The 18,245-nt window shown below is 36.2% G+C and overlaps 1 protein-coding gene across 1 annotated transcript; it reads right to left on the bottom strand.

Annotated features, from left to right (window-relative positions):
- Positions 1-10,477: 10,477 nt before the first annotated feature.
- On the bottom strand, positions 10,478-13,402 carry LOC123542327 (fibrinogen-like protein 1). Its single transcript, XM_045328133.2, has one exon. It carries the CDS (start codon positions 13,058-13,060, stop codon positions 11,729-11,731), a length of 1,332 nt encoding a protein of 443 aa, XP_045184068.2. The 5' UTR covers positions 13,061-13,402; the 3' UTR covers positions 10,478-11,728.
- Positions 13,403-18,245: the final 4,843 nt, after the last annotated feature.

Genomic DNA, 18,245 nt, shown 5'->3' with positions numbered 1-18,245 from the left:
GCAACAGGCGTTATCACTGAAAAGGAATTATCCCACAATTATATGATACAGCCAGATGGTCCCAATCGTAAAATGCAAATAGAAGACTAATGTATGTTCACCATTGCCTAGTCTAAACAATATTATAGTAATGTGCGTTTTCCTCTCGCGGACTGTAATTTATACCAAATGCAAGCAATTCCTCTTAAACATTTTTGCCATATTCCATCAATTTTTCAAATTGCCAATATGGAATTCCTTTTTCAATGAGTAGTGCTATAAAATGTTACTGAATTCCAGGATTTACATTATGTAAATTAATGATTGACTGTTAGATTGAAATATAAAAGGAAAATACAGTTATTTAAAGGCAGTGGATAGGGGTCCGATAACCGGACCTCTAGACCAGTAGACTCGTATACGGCAATGTAGAGGTCTGGTAATCAATGTGAATACCGAAAATGTTATACACTTGTAACACAGTACATGATACTACATATATATTGATTACTTGTCCTTTAGAGGTCCAGTTACCGGATCCTTAGCCACTTCCCTATTTAAGGTATAGGTCCATGTTTCGGAGAAAAAAGTTCGAATGTCTTCAAATCATAGAAAGAAAGCATTGTTTTACATGAAAATATAACAGCATATAAAACATTTATTTTATTGTACAAAACCATTGTCAATACATTCATATATTTATTGAATTCCGGAAAGGGGCTACATGAAGGGGCCACACTTCTGGACAGTTCAGCGCCTTTAAAAACACCATTTTTAAAAAGCTGTTACATGTCTTCGTTTTGATTCTTTTGCAACATCGTGCTAGTGTTTACGCTTTACATAACTAGGTAAAACATCGTTTTGACAATTGTTTATTTCTTTACAAATGACATTCTTATTTAAAGGGGGACAACTCATTAAGAATATTTTAAGTATCCAACTACATTGGACAGAACAGTAAAACATGTATTGGACAGATAAGTTGTGTGTCAAGATGCTGTTCATTCGCTAAAAAGACCCGTTGTTTTGTGATATACAGCTAAACCTAAGTAACTAAGGCATTCCCGTGGTATATTGTGGTATATTTACACACTGAAAATTTAGGTAATATGTAGGCCTTTTTATTTCATTATAACATTAAACATGATGATATAAATTATACTGCTCGTTCACTTGTGATGAGCCGGACGTCTCGTCATCTTCACATTCGTTTTGTTATGCGAGCCGAATGCAGAGGAATGTAGCTTTTGTATTGCTTGTTGGAAATCTCATATGGACTGGTGTATTTAAAAATATTAACTGCTATAGGGAAATGCCGCCTTGCAAGTTTCAGTCAGGTTACACAAGGGAGACAAGATTTATTGCCCTTGGTACTTTATATATAATATACAATATGTAATGTTTGCATTCAATTTTCCAGAAGCCGTATTTCATACGTGTTTTTAGTCCCCTTCTGGTTGAAAACTAAATTCGGGGACTATAGCGCCTTTCCGTCTATCTGTCCGCAATTTCGTGTCCGGTCCATAACTCTGTCATGTATGAAGGGATTTTAGTATTACTTGGCACAAATGTTCCCCATGACGAGACGACGTGTCGGAAAACTCGGTCTCCTAGCTCAAAGGTTAAGGTCACAATTGGATTTCAAATGTCAGCAGGCCTCTTTCCTGTCCGGTCCATAACTCAGCCATCCATGAAGGGATTTTAATATTACTTGGCACAAATGTTCCTCATAAAGACGATGTGTCATGCACTGCCTACAGATCCCTAGTTCAAAGGTCAATGTCACACTTGGCAGTCAAATATTAACATGACATGAAAGGGGTCTCATGTCCAGTCCATAACTCTGAAGGAATGTTAATATTACTTGACAGAAATGTTTCCCATGATGAGACGTGTAGTGCGCGTATCCCTGACCCTTGGTTTAAAGGTCAAGGTCACAATGGGAGGTCAAAAGTCAACGGAGCTTTTTCCTTGTTCGATCTATAACTCTAATATTCATGAAGGGATTTTAATATTACTTTGCACAAATGTCCCTTATGATAAGACAACGTGTCATTTGCAAATCCCGGACCCCTAGCTCAAAGGTCAAAGTCACAGTTGGAGGTCAAATGTCAAGAGAGCATTTTTCTTGTACGGTCAAGAACTCTGCCATCCATCAAGAGAATTCAATATTACTTGGCACAAATATTCCCCATGATGAGGCAACGTGGCATGCGCAAAACCCGGAACGCTAGCTCAAAGGTCAAAGTCACAATAGGTCAAAGGTCAATAGGCAATAGGTTTTTTTTTCTGTCCGGTCCAGAACTCTGTCATCCATCAAGAGAATTCAATATTTCTTGGCATAAATGTTTCCCATGATGAGACGATGTGTCATGCGCAACACCCAGAACCCTAGTTTAAAGGTCAAGGTCACACTTGGAGATCAAGGTCAATAAGATTTTTTTCCTGTCCGATCTATAACCTTGTTATGCAAAACATTATTTTAATATCAGTTTGCACAAATATTCATCTGGATGAGACAACGTGCTGAATGTTGTGTATGCCATTATGAAATATCTAAAGAACTTTGTATGTTTTTAAAGTATGTCATTCATGAATATCAACTAAGAAATTTATTACAGTCATCAAAAATAATTCAGAGGTAATTTTTCTATATACTCCTATATTTTAAGAATTTTGAAAGGTTTGTAATGGACAGAAATATTTTTACTGTATCAACATTTTATAAATATATTTTCTTAAACTTGTGTGTATTTGATAATTCAAATTTGCTCAGTTGTATTATGAAAATTCGCCAGATTGCACAAAAACATTCTAGAAACAAAATTTCTCGGGCAAACATAGCCCTTGACCCCCTCAGTATGATTTGTGTACACATTCTCAAAGCCCTATCTACGCCCCTGACTAATACGAAAAGGGTATGTAGATAATTCTAATAACTTCCAATGAGAATGACTGGCATGTGATTATTTGATGTCAGATACGTAGAGTTGGTATATAGGTGTGACCGATGGTGAAAATGTATGGAAGTTTTACGGAAATGACGTCACAGCAGATTTCCTGGACTTCTGGTCACGTGCTCCAGAGAATTTCGCGGATACATGTTGTTGTAATGGTCTTTACGGAATATGATTACAAGTTGTCAAGACTTCGCTTGCGATCAGTCTGCTTATCGTGGTCGACAATCTGTGAAATTAATGTAAAATACTGGTAGATAGAACTGTTTCTTATGAATGAACATAAATGCAGCTTACCTGTAGATTAATTATGGAAAATATTAACATATTAGAGCAGTAATGTTTTCGAAAAATATCAATCGATATACAATAAGGCATCTTTATTTATTACTTTTATTATACTTTTCATTTCGCATGAACTGCTAAAAATAATTCATTTCTTATATTTACATTATATTTCTTTTCGATTTGTAACCTAAGTTATAATTTAAGTTGCTCACATTTTGTTGCATTTAACATTAAAATCATTCTCTTCATCAGACGAAACAACTGCGACGTCATCTAAGGAACGTTTTCCTTGTCTATACAGGGACGTCGTCAAACAGCGGCATGTTATCACTATGCAGCGTTGTCGTAATTTTAACCTTTTCTTTTGTTGTTCATACAAAATGAACGTCATTATTTCCAATGGATAAGAATAGGTTGTATATATATAGAATGTAAATATTTGTAGAACGGCGCTCTGGAGACATGCAGTAGCGGGAGACAAGGACTTTTCATAGCACTCATTCATTTTATCGAAACACTGTGCTGGAAAATTCTGTCGCATTTTATGTTCGGACATAATATATGCAAACTAAATAATGACGTGCGTCGATTAATGTTTTACTAGGAAACAGTCCTGATATTTTGGCTAATATTGCAGTGTTTTGTTTCTTTTGTGAACCATTTTAATGCATATCTATAATAATAACTAAATTACTATAACGTACTTGGCCATCTTTCCATTTGGACAGTGCCATTAACTGTCTAAAGGGCCGCTTACCAAAAAGATACTGACTGAATGGCGAACTATGCAGATCTCGATCAGACTGCACGTATGTGCAGGCTGATCATGATCTACACTTGTCGCAAAGGTAGAAATAATCGTGCCCAGCGTTTAATGCTGAATAATAATGGAACTTTTTCAAATATTACAATCAGTCTTTTAAAGTACCCAACATTATCTGTGATTAGAAAGGACAAACAACGATGGTATATGAATTAAGTCTATTTCATGTGGTAAAATGCAGAAAAATATCAATTTGTACTTTCAGATAGATATAATTTTCTCATTTGTTTAAGTGTTATCATTCATTGAAACGAGAAATGACTTTTTTTCGAAAGAACTACTTTCATTAAACCGTTATCTTGGATGAATATGAGCTCTTACAATATTCAACGTACATGAAATTCTTTCCCAATAAATGATGACGGTGGGTATCTTGCGCTTTTTGTCATATTTGTTAATGAAATGAAACAGAATTTTGCGACCGGAGGATTTTGTAATTTTGTCAGCAGTGCCCTGAAAATAAGTGGAATAAAAACATTTTTTCCGAGAACTTTTTATTTACAACGGATCCATACTTGCATACTATTGATAAAGCCAAGAAACATAAGCTGGTTCGCCGCGACCATAACATGAAAAGGCGCAACGCCATGCGTAACATCTAAACGTTGAGCTGACACAGTTTTCTGGAGTCAAAATGATGAAATTACCATATAACAGTCTATATCTCGCAAAAAGTGCAATTAAATATGCTAGAAATGGATAGTTACGGAATCAGATACAGCGTAATGCGTTGTAACTGTATCCACTGCACCTAAGTTGGACTCATTTTTTGCCGTTCTTTTGATATGCAAATTTCACCCACTGTATAAGAATGGTTGTTGTTTGATTGAGTCATACTTATTTTATGATACAGACGCAATCGCAATTCTAACATTAATGCTCGAAATTCACCCTTCCTACTCCTACTTTACATGGAAATTCCATGACAAATTGATGAAAAAATAGAAAGAATATAGGTGGTTGAATAGTTCCCTAAAACACGTATTATATTTTCTCTTGTCAGCACAATACTGTAAAAGCATATATTTTCGCTGGATCAAAATTTCGCAAATTTGATATTTTTAGTATGTTCGCGATGTTAAATATTTGCGAACTTGCAAATATGGTACAATACTTGAATTTGGATTATGCTTATGGTAAATATTTACGCGAAGATGTAGGACCTCGCGAATAAAGTACTTCATCTTGAAACAGAAATAGCAGAATCAACATTTATGCACGCGACCTCTCCTTACAACACTTATCAGTATCATAATTGTCCAAGTGGTTTTATAACAAATGCATGAATTGTATATAAAGTCAAAATATATAACCCCCTACTTACAGATCATATCTTACGGAAACAAAGGAGAATTAGAAATGTTTATTTTTTTTTATTTGACATCGTTTGTACTACTTTACTAAAGGTGGACTGCCTGAATTATAAATATCTACATTTAACGAATACGTATTCCTCCGTGGAAAGCTTTTATTGCCGCGACGGTCCGGGTTCGATTCCCAACTTTGGCACCTTTTTTTCTTTTTGATTTGATATTTCTTTTTATAGTTTAGAAACACATATTCATATTCTAATGTTTGAAGTATAACATAATTTCAATTTCAAAGAAAGATTATTTTAAGCCAAAAATTCGGAGGTCAGTGCCTTTAAAGATCACAAGATATTTGTGTAAACTGTAAAGTAATGCTAAATTGCTTCTATTTTACACCAATGTGTAACTCGTCAAAGAGCTTTCACAGACTATCCGTGTGTTTCTTCAAAAAAATAAAAATAATAATAATAAAAAAAAAAATAACAGCGCAGAAATCCAACGAGACAAGTCACTCATGCAGCACAATACGTGGAAATAGGGACACGTGTAAATGTATGCACGTGTACGTTGTCTGAGTACATGTATACATCGGCACAAATACAGACGTAGCAAACAGACACTAACCCTTACCCTGCTAAATTTCTATAATGAACTTGTCCATCTTTCAATTTGGACAGTAACATTAACTGTTAAAAGGGGTGCTTACCAAACAGATCCTGAATGAATGGCGAACAGTGTAGATCTTCATCAGACTGCACGGATGTGCAGGCTGATCATGATCTACATTGGTCGCAAGGACATAATCAATCGTGTCCAGCATGATAAGGGCTAACATGCATGCAGAAGGAGCAGGGCACTGCCTTTGAAAGGTCTGTGGCAAAACCACTACTTAGGAATTTTCACTAGTTTAACGGCGCCAAACGTCAACATCTGATTCCTAAATTACAATGTATATAGAACTACACATTACAAATTGAATTCCTTACACATGAAACGTAAATAGTTCTTTAGTACTGCTGTTTATAAATTTATGCGATCATTCTTTTGTGTGCATGCTATGTATTTTGCTATTATTACGTATGTAAGGTATTCAGCTGGTGTGGATAACATTTATTTACACTGTCTCAGGCCCGGATCCAGAAATATTTGAATGGGAGGCACCAGTTAAGAACGGGGATATCAACGACGGGGCGCGTAGTGCCGAGCAGGAGGAGGTACATGAGTGGGCCTAGATTCTTGTTAGGGGTGTCAGAGGTCGCCCCCAGGAAGTCTTTAAAATATAGGTATAAAATGGTGGCCTCTAATGCATTTTTGTGACTAAAATTTGAGAAAATATTATTCCTTTGCCCAAATAGTTGGGTGCAACTTTAATCAGTACAGGTAACTCCTCACTCAACTGGGAGCTGGGCGGGAGCGGGGGGGGGGGGGGGGGGGGGGGGGGGGTTGGTGAGTGGGGGGGGGGGTCACATGCCTACTTGGGCCCGGCCCGGGATCTGGGCCTGCCGTCTTGTATTTTTGGTACCGGCTGACTGTTAATAGTTTGGTTTTGCGCGCCATTAAATGGTTTGAATTCCCCAGTGTTGATTTTGTCATTTACCTTTTAGAATGGTGTGCTCCGTGGCGTTTCCATTTATTTGTTTGTTTTGTCCTTGCTGTGTGAATGTTTCGCTTTTGATGATCCGTGAATGGTTCCTAGTGGATTTTTGTCATTGTGTTTATGTTAAATCTGAACGTATATATTGTTTGCGCCAGAGAAAAAAAAACATCCATTAAAACTGTTTTCAGTGGAGGGATGAAACTGTTGTCAGTGGATGGGTGAAACTGTTGTCAGTGGGTGGTTGAAACTTTTGCAAGAGGGTAGAGTTGTAATCAGTGGCTGAATCTTTTGTCAGTAGGTGAAATTGTTGTCAGTTGAGTGGGTGGCGAAACTCTTGTCAGTGGTCGAAACTGTTGTCAGTGGATGGGTGAAACTGTTGTCAGTTGGTGGTTGAAAATTTTTCTACAGGGAAGAGTTGTAATCAGTAGCTGAAACATTTGTCAGTAGGTGAAATTGTTGTCAGTGGATGAAACAGTTGTCAGTGTGTAGATAAGACTGTTTTCAGAGGGTGTTTAAAACTTTTGTCAGTGGGAGACACTGTTGTCAGTGAGTGAAACTGTAGTCAGTGGGTGGGTGAAATTGTTGTAAATGGCTGGTTGATATTTTTGTCAGTTGGCGAACCTGTTGTCAGTGAGTGAAACTGTTGCCAGAGAATGAAACTGTAGTCAGTGAGTGAAACTGTAGTCAGTGGGTGGAACTGTAGTCAGTGAGTGAAACTGTAGTCAGTGAGTAAAACTGTAGTCTGTGGAAGAAACTGTAGTCAGTGGGTAAAACTGTTGCCAGAAAATGAAACAGTAGTCAGTGAGTGAAACTGTAGTGGGGGAGGGGGGGGGGGGGATTGGTGGGGGGGGGAGGGTCACATGCCTACTTGGGCCCGGCCCGGGATCTGGGCCTGCCGTCTTGTATTTTTGGTACCGGCTGACTGTTAATAGTTTGGTTTTCCGCGCCATTAAATGGTTTGAATTCCCCAGTGTTGATTTTGTCATTTACCTGTTAGAATGGTGTGCTCCGTGGTGTTCCCATTTATTTGTTTGTTTTGTCCTTGCTGTGTGAATGTTTCGCTTTTGGTGATCCGTGAATGTTTCCTAGTGGATTTTTGTCATTGTGTTTATGTTAAGTCTGAACGTATATATTGTTTGCGCCAGAGAAAAAAAAAACATCCATTAAAACTGTTTTCAGTGGAGGGATGAAACTGTTGTCAGTGGATGGGTGAAACTGTTGTCAGTGGGTGGTTGAAACTTTTGCAAGAGGGTAGAGTTGTAATCAGTGGCTGAATCTTTTGTCAGTAGGTGAAATTGTTGTCAGTGGATGAAACAGTTGTCAGTGTGTAGATAAGACTGTTTTCAGTGGGTGTTTAAAACTTTTGTCAGTGGGAGACACTGTTGTCAGTGAGTGAAACTGTAGTCAGTGAGTGAAACTGTAGTCAGTGGGTGGGTGAAATTTGTAAGTGGCTGGTTGATATTTTTGTCAGTTGGCGAACCTGTTGTCAGTGAGTGAAACTGTTGCCAGAAAATGAACCTGTAGTCAGTGAGTGAAACTGTAGTCAGTGGGTGGAACTGTAGTCAGTGAGTGAAACTGTAGTCAGTGAGTGAAACTGTAGTCTGTAGAAGAAACTGTAGTCAGTGGGTAAAACTGTTGCCAGAAAATGAAACAGTAGTCAGTGAGTGAAACTGTAGTCACTGAGTGAAACTGTAGTCAGTGGAAGAAACTGTAGTCAGTGAGTGAAACTGTTGCCAGAAAATGAAATTGTAGTCAATGAGTGAAACTGTAGTCAGTGGAAGAAACTGTAGTCAGTAGGTGAAACTCCGGTCAGTTAGCGAAACTGTTGTCAGTGGGTGAAACTGTAGTCAGCGGGTGGGTGAAATTGTTGCATGTTGATGGATGATACTGTTGTCAGTGAGTGAAACTGTAGTCAGCGGGTTGGTGAAATTCTTGCAATTGGATGGTTAAAACATTTGCCAGTGAGTGAAACTGTAGTCAATGAGTAAAACTGTAGTCAGTGAGTGAAAATGTTGCCAGTAAGTGAAACTGTAGTCAGTGGGTGAAACTGTTGCCAGTGAGTGAAACTGTAGTCAGTGAGTGAAACTGTAGTCAGTGGGTGAAACTGTTGCCAGTAAGTGAAACTGTAGTCAGTGAGTGAAACTTTTGCCAGTGAGTGACACTGTAGTCAGTGAGTGAAACTGTAGTCAGTGTGTGAAAGTGTAGTCAGTGGGTGAAACTGTTGCCAGTGAGTGAAAATGTAGTCAGTGAGTGAAACTGTAGTCATTGGGTGAAACTGTTGCCAGTAAGTGAAACTGTAGTCAGTGAGTGAAACTTTTGCCAGTGAGTGACACTGTAGTGAGTAAGTGAAACTGTAGTCAGTGAGTGAAAGTGTAGTCAGTGAGTGAAACTGTAGTCAGTGGGTGAAACTGTTGCCAGTTAGTGAAACTGTAGTCAGTGAGTGAAACTGTAGTCAGTGGGTGGGTGAAATTGTTGCAAGTGGATTGTTGATACTTTTATCAGTGGGCGAACCTGTTGTCAGTGGGTGAAACGGTTGTCAGTGAGAGAAACTGTAGTCAGTTGGTGAAGCTGTAGTCAGTGAGTGAAACTTTTTCAGTGAGTGTAACTGTTATCAGAAGGTGGGTGAAATTGTTGTCAGTGGATGGTTGATACTTTTGTCAGTGGGTGAACATGTTGTCACTGAGATCAAAACAAGAATAATGTCCTTTAAAGATCATCCATTACTGATGGGATAAAAAAGTCGCAATCTTTCAGTTCTTGACTGTTCACACTGTGCCAGATGTTAATTTAAACCCACGTAAGGTAGTGGACCTGTAATCTTAATCGGCAAATTATGTATTCTCCATATGCGAGTTCGGCATTTTCCGGGTTTTTCCGTTTTTTTTTACGGAAAGTAATGGGCGAGTTGAGCTACTTTTCGTCCGTAGAACGAGGATTTGCCTTACGGAAATACGGAATGTCACGGAAATTGCCGGGTGTCATTATGGCTCCACTACCTTAACAACACTGGCCTTTCTTAATCTACTGATTTGGGAGTGTATGCAGAATTTCTGGAGTTGTAAAACAGTCGGTCACGTGCCTTTATTGAGACAATGCTAAAACTTATTGTATTTTCAGGAACAAAAAGTCCAGGAATATTTTTTCAAGATTATTTGCAGTTGAAGGTGCCAATATACTTGATATGTTGAAAATATCTTAGAAATCGGCTTGAGTCTACTTTTAAATTCAAGCTCAAATAAATGATACATACAGCATATTGAATGTTTTAAGTATTCGAATCATAGAATCACAGTATTTTTAATCCAGTTTTCAAAAGTTACAAACATATACACTGATGTATAGTAATAACTATTTAGAAGGAGAAAACTCATTATTGCGACATTGACTTGTTATTTCCAATCACAAGCCTATTCAAATTTGGCAGTATGTTGATACTATCGAGCTTGTCGGCATATGCACGGGGACTATAGGTTTAAGGTATGGTACTGAATACAAAAATGTAATGGAAAAAATAACTCAAACATTTTATCTATGAAATTTATTCATGCAACAGTATATAATTAATTCATCGAAACAATCAACCATACTATATACAAATAAGCCGTTACCTGACTATTTTCGTTGTAGCTAAATCATGTGACAAATATTACTATAATTAGATGGCAATCAATTTATACTTTTACTTGATATATTTTTAATCGGCATTGTAATATGTTACTTGAATTGTTTCTTGCATACCAGACTGAGGTTTGTAGTTATTTTTTTGCTAGAAAACATCATCTTACAACCAAGGGGTGTAAGAACATGATGACTCTCGTCTGAAAATGACGGATAACGAACTACAAAATTATATGTAGTAATTTCGTACAGTATTAATATGATATTGTTGTTATCTTTGTTCGTTATAAAATATTTTACGATTAAAAAAAATAAACGTCATTTTCTGCAATGAACACAACTTTTCATGTTGTTTTCATTCTGGTAACGTTAAAAGGTGACGTAAAATTCCCGCGCTTTGTAAACACGCTACTGTAAGAGAAAATATGCTTTAAGAAAGTTGTTTGTTTGATTTTATTTTTCCTGTTATTTGATGAACATGGCATGCAAGAACAAGATACTTTCATTGGTTGTAGGTACAGATTGGAATATCCGGCTGTTTACGCGGTAGCTCTGCAGAACTTTGCTATCGCCAAAAACAGATACCCTCAAGCCAGATATTCTCATCTGCACCTACATCCAGTAAAGAATCCTATATTCTTTCTCAACATGTTCTTTTTCACAATGTATTATTGTTATTTGATTTTCTACTTACTGGTCATCATTCCTATGATGTTTTATTTCTAACTGCACACGCTTTCTTTTCTCCGTTTATAATATAACTTGAATTTCCTTCTGACCATAGCTAGAGTTTCAGTGCATACTACATGATTCAGTTTTAAACAAATATTTGTACACAAGCTTTTATCTCAACAAACATAAATTTGTACACACGTTTTTATCTATACAAAACAGATTGAATACATTTTACAGTCGAGTTGCACAGAAAACACTTACTTACATTCATGGTACAATGTTTCCTAATATAAACAGATACAGAAGTCTAAGAGTTCGTCATATTATTGATTTTTAAGATTTAATCAGTCATCGTCGCCATTAAGAGCAAAACTTTAATATATACATTTGTCTTTAATGTGAAATATACACGTCTTTCTAATTTCAACATCACGGTTGTTAAAATGAACAATAATGTTTGAATTTTACATCTTTCATTTGTTTAACGAAATTTCATTTCCACACTTTTCAAACAGTACATGGATTGTTTAAAGTAGTACCAGAAGATTCCTTTCGTGTCTGGTTTACCAGCATCATTGAAATGCTGGCCATTGAGATTAGAGTAAGCACAGCTTTTGTACCACCAGGCACCATGACGATCTTCGGCACAGTTTACGTTCGACCATTTATCATTGTCATTGTCGAACGTTGTGAACGCCATTCCATTATGATACTTAAGAGAATCTCCAGCATTTCCACTGTATCCACTCACCTCAAGTTTGTACTTGTCTTCTTCCGGATATACCTTGAACTTACTGTATTTAGCAAATGCCTTATTTCCGTAAAAATCCTCCATATCTATTCTCAGTTCATGATCTCCACTTGATGTAAGAATACTCAAATGTTCATTACCTAGCCAAAATTCACTATTGAGATCGCCAAACCCGTTTTTATACGCAATCCAGTCACGATAGAAATCAACCTCCCCATTGTGCCGTCTCTGGAACACAAGCCAACCCCCACCATCTGTGGTTTGGTCACAATAAACCTCGAGCCCCTGTCGTTGTTTATAGACACCTGATCGTAATATTGCGGCACTTTTGGCCTCTGAGCAAGAATTGTATCCAAACAATTGTTCAACACGAGCAGATAGTTGACTCACTAGAATTTCAAATCTTTCAACGTTTGCTTTGGTGTCAGCAATCTCCAGCCTTGTGTTATCTTCCATTATTTTCAATTCTTTTTTAACAGTTCTTTGAATACGTTCCTCAATTTCTTCTACTGTGCCTTTGAATTCCTGTCCAACAAGTATCGAGGTATTACTGATTGTATTTTCTAAAGCAAACTTCACACCATAAATCTCATTAACTGTCATTTCCATGTAGATTTTGCGCACGTCATCTGATTCTTCAACCCGTGATATGAGCTCACCAGTTTTGTTTAAATTCATCGTACAATAATATTCCAAATCATGCTTAATTTTCGGAATTTCCCTGCGGATTCTTGCTGTTTCATATTTCTCATCGCGAAATTCTGTCCAAATTTTCGTAAAATCCTTGCGTAAATGGTTTATTGTTTCAATGTTGACATCACCCGATCCATGATCGGAGTTAACAAAGCCTACTCTTTTCTCAAGCGACCCGTTTAATTTTTTATCTATCTCATCTAGTCTGTCAATAACTTCGGCATAATCCTCATCTCTAAACTTTGATTCTGTATTGAATCTAGATTCAAGATGTTTAATCCGTTCTAGAACTCGTTTTGACTTTGAGCAGTAAACTCCAATAATACAGAGTACGATTAGCACAGCCCTTTTACTTATAGAAAGTGGCATTGTAAAATGTGTCTAAAATGCACTGCTCTATACACGACTGAAGTTCAGATAATTTCCTTTACAATTAATTTATATTCTCAATCGAAATATACTGATCTTACATTGGTGCTTCAGCAGTCATCGTTTAAAAATAAATTTAATACATATATCTACTCTTCCTCTTCAATAGCACGATCAAATACTGTAGTACCAATCAACGCGCTCTGTCTCTTCATTCAATTTTACCAGAGTGCATTATAATCACCGCTTGTCATACAATAACTATCCTGTTTCTTTCCCTTGAAACAGGAACTATCTAATCAGACAAATACATACACTGCTGTTTCTTCAGCACTCATTAAAAAGTATCTTCTCAGAATTGCTACGCGTACATCTTGATAAGAAAATATACTCAACGACACAAAAACGTCTCATGCATAAATGACGGAAATATTCCCTATAAAAGTGAATGTTTCTATTTTGATTTTGATATATACATTTGTAAATTAAGAAATAATAGTTCGCAGAATCATGTTTTTATACATTTAACAAATGAACAAATATGTTATACGCCTCACGGTAAAATAACTTTACAAGTTTCGCAGAAAAACAGAACAGGAAACATGACGAGAGCCATCCATCGAAAAGAAAGCCCGGTGAAAATAAAACAATGTTGCTTCAAAAATCTAACAACACGTTCGTTTAAACTATATCTAAGATGCAAATATGTCCATGGGGTAGACAAATGGGTGGAGGGGATGGGGGTGGAGGGCAAGTGGGGAAAATAGAAGGATGAATAATCAACAGGGAAAGCCATGTTCTAAATTCGCAGTCTTCATAGTCCGTAAGCTATAAACGCTCACACGACCAAAACACAATCGCACACATTTATACACACGCGCGCCCACATTTTCATAGACAAAGCAAAACAGACAAGTAGGACAAAACAACTCAGCGAGGCAATGTACATAACATATAATACGGAACGAAAAAGAGTCCAGTTGACGTGACCGTGTAAAAGTGTTAAAATAGGAGATGTAACACGTCCTACGGAATAACTAAGGAGTGCGAAGATATCAAAAGAGAATTATTCCGAAAGCCTTATAATCAGTGTGTGTATCTTTTTAATTAAGTGTAACACCGCACCTTAAATATATAGTAGATCAAATGTGGTAACCCTCTTTCTCGGCGTAGTATGTCGATGTTACGTAAATATAGCCGTGTTTTAATGAAAATATGCATGGTTTATTCATATCAGAATAATTGTGAAATTTTTTCAAACGGTGGTTACTCGAGAGCAAGTTGCCGTCAATTCACACTTACCAGTAGAGTTGATGTTTTTACTGACAGGAAAATCACTTTAGACTGATAGGTTTTCAGACCTCCTAGAATAGAACAGAAATACGTCGAAACCTTTCGGAGCACAGATGGAATACCGTTGCCATACTTGCTGTCTACAAATATGAAAGAAATATCATCACAAAATAAATAATGATAAAGTATTAAAATCCGCTCCCGAATATTTATCTGTCTGCTCTTGATTTAATGTCTCATTAATATAAGCTTACATTTTATCTTTCTAAAATGTTAATATGCCGCACACTGTCCAGATCTTATTTATATTTTCGAATAATAATGTTGGTATTTATATGAAATGATTTTATATGTTTTGACTTTATTAATGACTCGTTCGATGTGCACTCTTTTTCTGTGTAAGAAGAAACTGGTCGCTTAACAAAGTTTTATATCTTTAACATAGTAAACATACAGTCATTTTCCGGAAATATATATCATATACTTTCTGAAGAAGGTTAGCTGTTACTTTTGTATGAAATAAGATAAAAATGACTTATATATCTAATGTCTTGATCTGAATAATTCCGCGATCGGTCTAATTAAAAATAAATTGAGCGAATTCAAAATAAACTCTTGATCACAGACGAATGAGTGAAAGCAGACAGACGATACATAATGTATGACATTAAATCATACAATGTAGAAGTTTTATTACAAAGTTTATCAGAATTAAATTTGAGCAGATTGCTTTGTGTTTATTGATTTATTCAACGTTCAAAAGTCGTCCGCATGCTTTTATTTAACGCTTACATTGTTCTAATATGGTCACATGACTAAGACACGTGATGAAAATGCTATTATTGCGTAGGAAGACATCAGAAAATACATACTTTCACTTTCAAATTCCCAAACAGCTTCGACAAAATTTTTAATAATGTAAATTAGCTAAATATTATCCGCGGACATTCTTAATTTCAATCAAGCATAAATAAAGCTTATATCTGGCACGAACATGGCCTTTACCAGGCGGGAAAATGGCACTATATATTTACATGAACTACATCCGGCGAATAACGACCTTCATACCTATAAGAAATATGAAAGCTTTCAAAAACACCCTGTTTCAGTCTTTTATTGTACAACAGTCAATTAACAATTTTGCCAACTTTCAGTTTGATAGAATTGCTATTGACGGAATTATGCCACTTTAAGACAAGCCGTCCATACCTGCCAAAAACGTATAAAACGCATATAATATGCCAACATTAATAAATTGAGTATTAAACGGCCTTACTTTTTTTATTTCTACCATTTGTTTCCAAGAAACAGTTGAACATACTCGAAAAGCCTTCTTATCTAGACAGATGTCCGAGATGCGAAACGAAGTTGTGGGGAACTACCTTGAAAATCAGCATTTTGCTTACTTTCCGAACAAACCTCAATTGTGCCCAAAATATGCAAATGATGTACCAAGTTTGTCTGAAATTTGTGTTTATTGCTCAATTCTGATAAGAAATTACCTGTTTTAAATCGGTTTGAGCAATTTTCACGACGTGCAAACTTTTTATTTTACAATTTTGCAGATATCAAAGTTATGCCCCTTTTGACTCTGCATTTGTTTTGTTCAGTTTTGAATGAGGAGTCTAATCCAAATGAAGATTTTTTTCAGATATTATATTTTGATTTTCCTATCCTTCTTCCTATCTTTTCCCCTATTGTTTTACTATTTTCTTTGTATTTTACATAATATATTCCTATTTCTATCTTTATGTTTAACATTTGTAGGATACTGAACTTTTAACATCTGCCATATTGGTTTTAGAAATTTTTCTGTCTTTGTGTCATAGAGAAAATACAAACACTCAAAGGAATAAAAGAATTTTTAACGCAGAATATAAAGAAAATTTTCTGCCAACAATGCAGTTAAAGATAGTCAGTATGTTTTACCTCTGAATTGATTTGTTACTAGTACGAAAACTAGAAATATGTAGCTTTCGACAAGTTACAAAAACTAGTGTTGAATTCATTATGTTTTATTTAGATCTATTTAAAGTCATGCTTGTAGATGGGACATAGTATCTTATGGCAACTGTACTTGTATAAATACTGTTATTAGAATATGTCTTCGTACTTCATGAAATGAAAAATTACTGTGACTCAATATAGACATGGAGCGCCTGTGTAAATTACAGACTCCAGTATATACCGGATTCCAGCGATTTGAATGATGAGTACATTTCATGTGTATATTTTGTAACCATGGTATTTAGCCTTAACCTTTAGTCAGTATAATGAACATATTATATACTAAATGAGTGCGGACATGCAATTATTTGCGCATTTTTGCCGTGTGCTCCAATTGATAATTACTTCCGGACATGCGTAGACGACCGTGAGTAACATCGATGAAAAATCAAAGCCTCTATACGAGCTATAATTCACATACAATGTACATTTTTGAAATATCATTTGCTTAAAGTATTGGACTCGTTATGACACAAGGCAATGACCGTGGGATTACGTAGACAAATACTCTCGTGAGGCAATTCGGCATTCTTCGAGCGTAGATATAATTTCACACTTAAATGGCATTCCGTACCAAACGAAAAATGCCAAAATCGTATACGGAGAATGCCGAAATCGTGTATGGAGAGTACGGAATTTGCCGATTGTCATTACTAACTTACTACCTTAAAACCACTTACGGGGGCAAGGGACAGTAAATTTGAAAACTCCACAACTCTGCGCTGATACCAGTGCGAAAAAAATCATTAAAAATCCAATTTCGACAAATTCAAGGCAATTTTTGAGTGAATGTCTTGCATAGACATAACACTTCATTATGTGACATTTTCAGTCTGCCGATTCTGTTGCTTCTGTGATAAAAACGAGTAAAACGCACTAAATTTTTAGACAAAAATGGCCAAAAATGCACACCTTGCGCGACCTGTACCGTATTATCTGCAAATGACTGACCTAAAACACATGCATATTTTTAAAGCATGTGGCCAGACGAAAATAATGGTGGGAAGAAAAGTGTCTCATAACCGTTTACTTTTTCCGCAAATTTGAGCCGAAGCTGGATGGATTGGATGACCGTTTCCAGTTCGTCTGACTTCCGTTACCTCAGGTAAAGTTTTAGACCCGGCCGTTTTCATGGAGCTAGGAAAATCGATACATGCACATATTTATTTTACACAATAATCACTTGTACGCAGAAATTCTATGAACATCATAAATAACCTGTTGAATATATATGCCTGTAAAGTACATATGTCTATTTTATTTAAAAAACGTACCCGGGCCAAATGCGAAACTGGCCCCTGCCACTTAATAGTAAAATGAAACCTTTCTGTAGTAAGTATGCAGGGTTTCTTTTGACTAACGGTAAAACACATTATTTGCATAAGACATTCAATGGTTTACAACTAGAAACACCCCACAAGCCCAATGTTATTTTTGTATAAACAATGATACACTACATTTTAATAGCAAATAATATCTCCGACTGTATTTAAGATGAAACTTTCATTCAATCATGGCTTCAGTCATAAACCTTGAAGGAATGTCCGCATTAACATTAATTCTTTGATAGTTTTCTCTTCTTTTGAATTTAAAGATAAAATAAATAACTGGCATGACCACAAAGATCTTCTTGAAATATGCTTAAATTTGATTAACATCAAATGGTGTTTTCTTCATTTCTAAAATGCAACAAATCACACATTAAACCTTGCAACACTTTTATTTTGATATCGGTATCATATCTGGAAGAATTATTCAATCAATCTGTATAATTCGAGCCGTCATCAGACTGATCTGGCTTGCAAATTCAGACAAACACCACATTTCTATATCGACCCGCCATCGGTTAAGCAAAGTTGGCGATATACTGGTCGTATTTGTTTCC

The sequence above is a fragment of the Mercenaria mercenaria genome, chromosome 19 (genome assembly GCF_021730395.1).
Source record: "Mercenaria mercenaria strain notata chromosome 19, MADL_Memer_1, whole genome shotgun sequence".
In the NCBI taxonomy this organism is placed as follows: Eukaryota; Metazoa; Mollusca; class Bivalvia; order Venerida; family Veneridae; genus Mercenaria; species Mercenaria mercenaria.
Note: the sequence above shows the minus strand (reverse complement) of the source record. Positions and strands in the feature narration are given on the sequence as shown.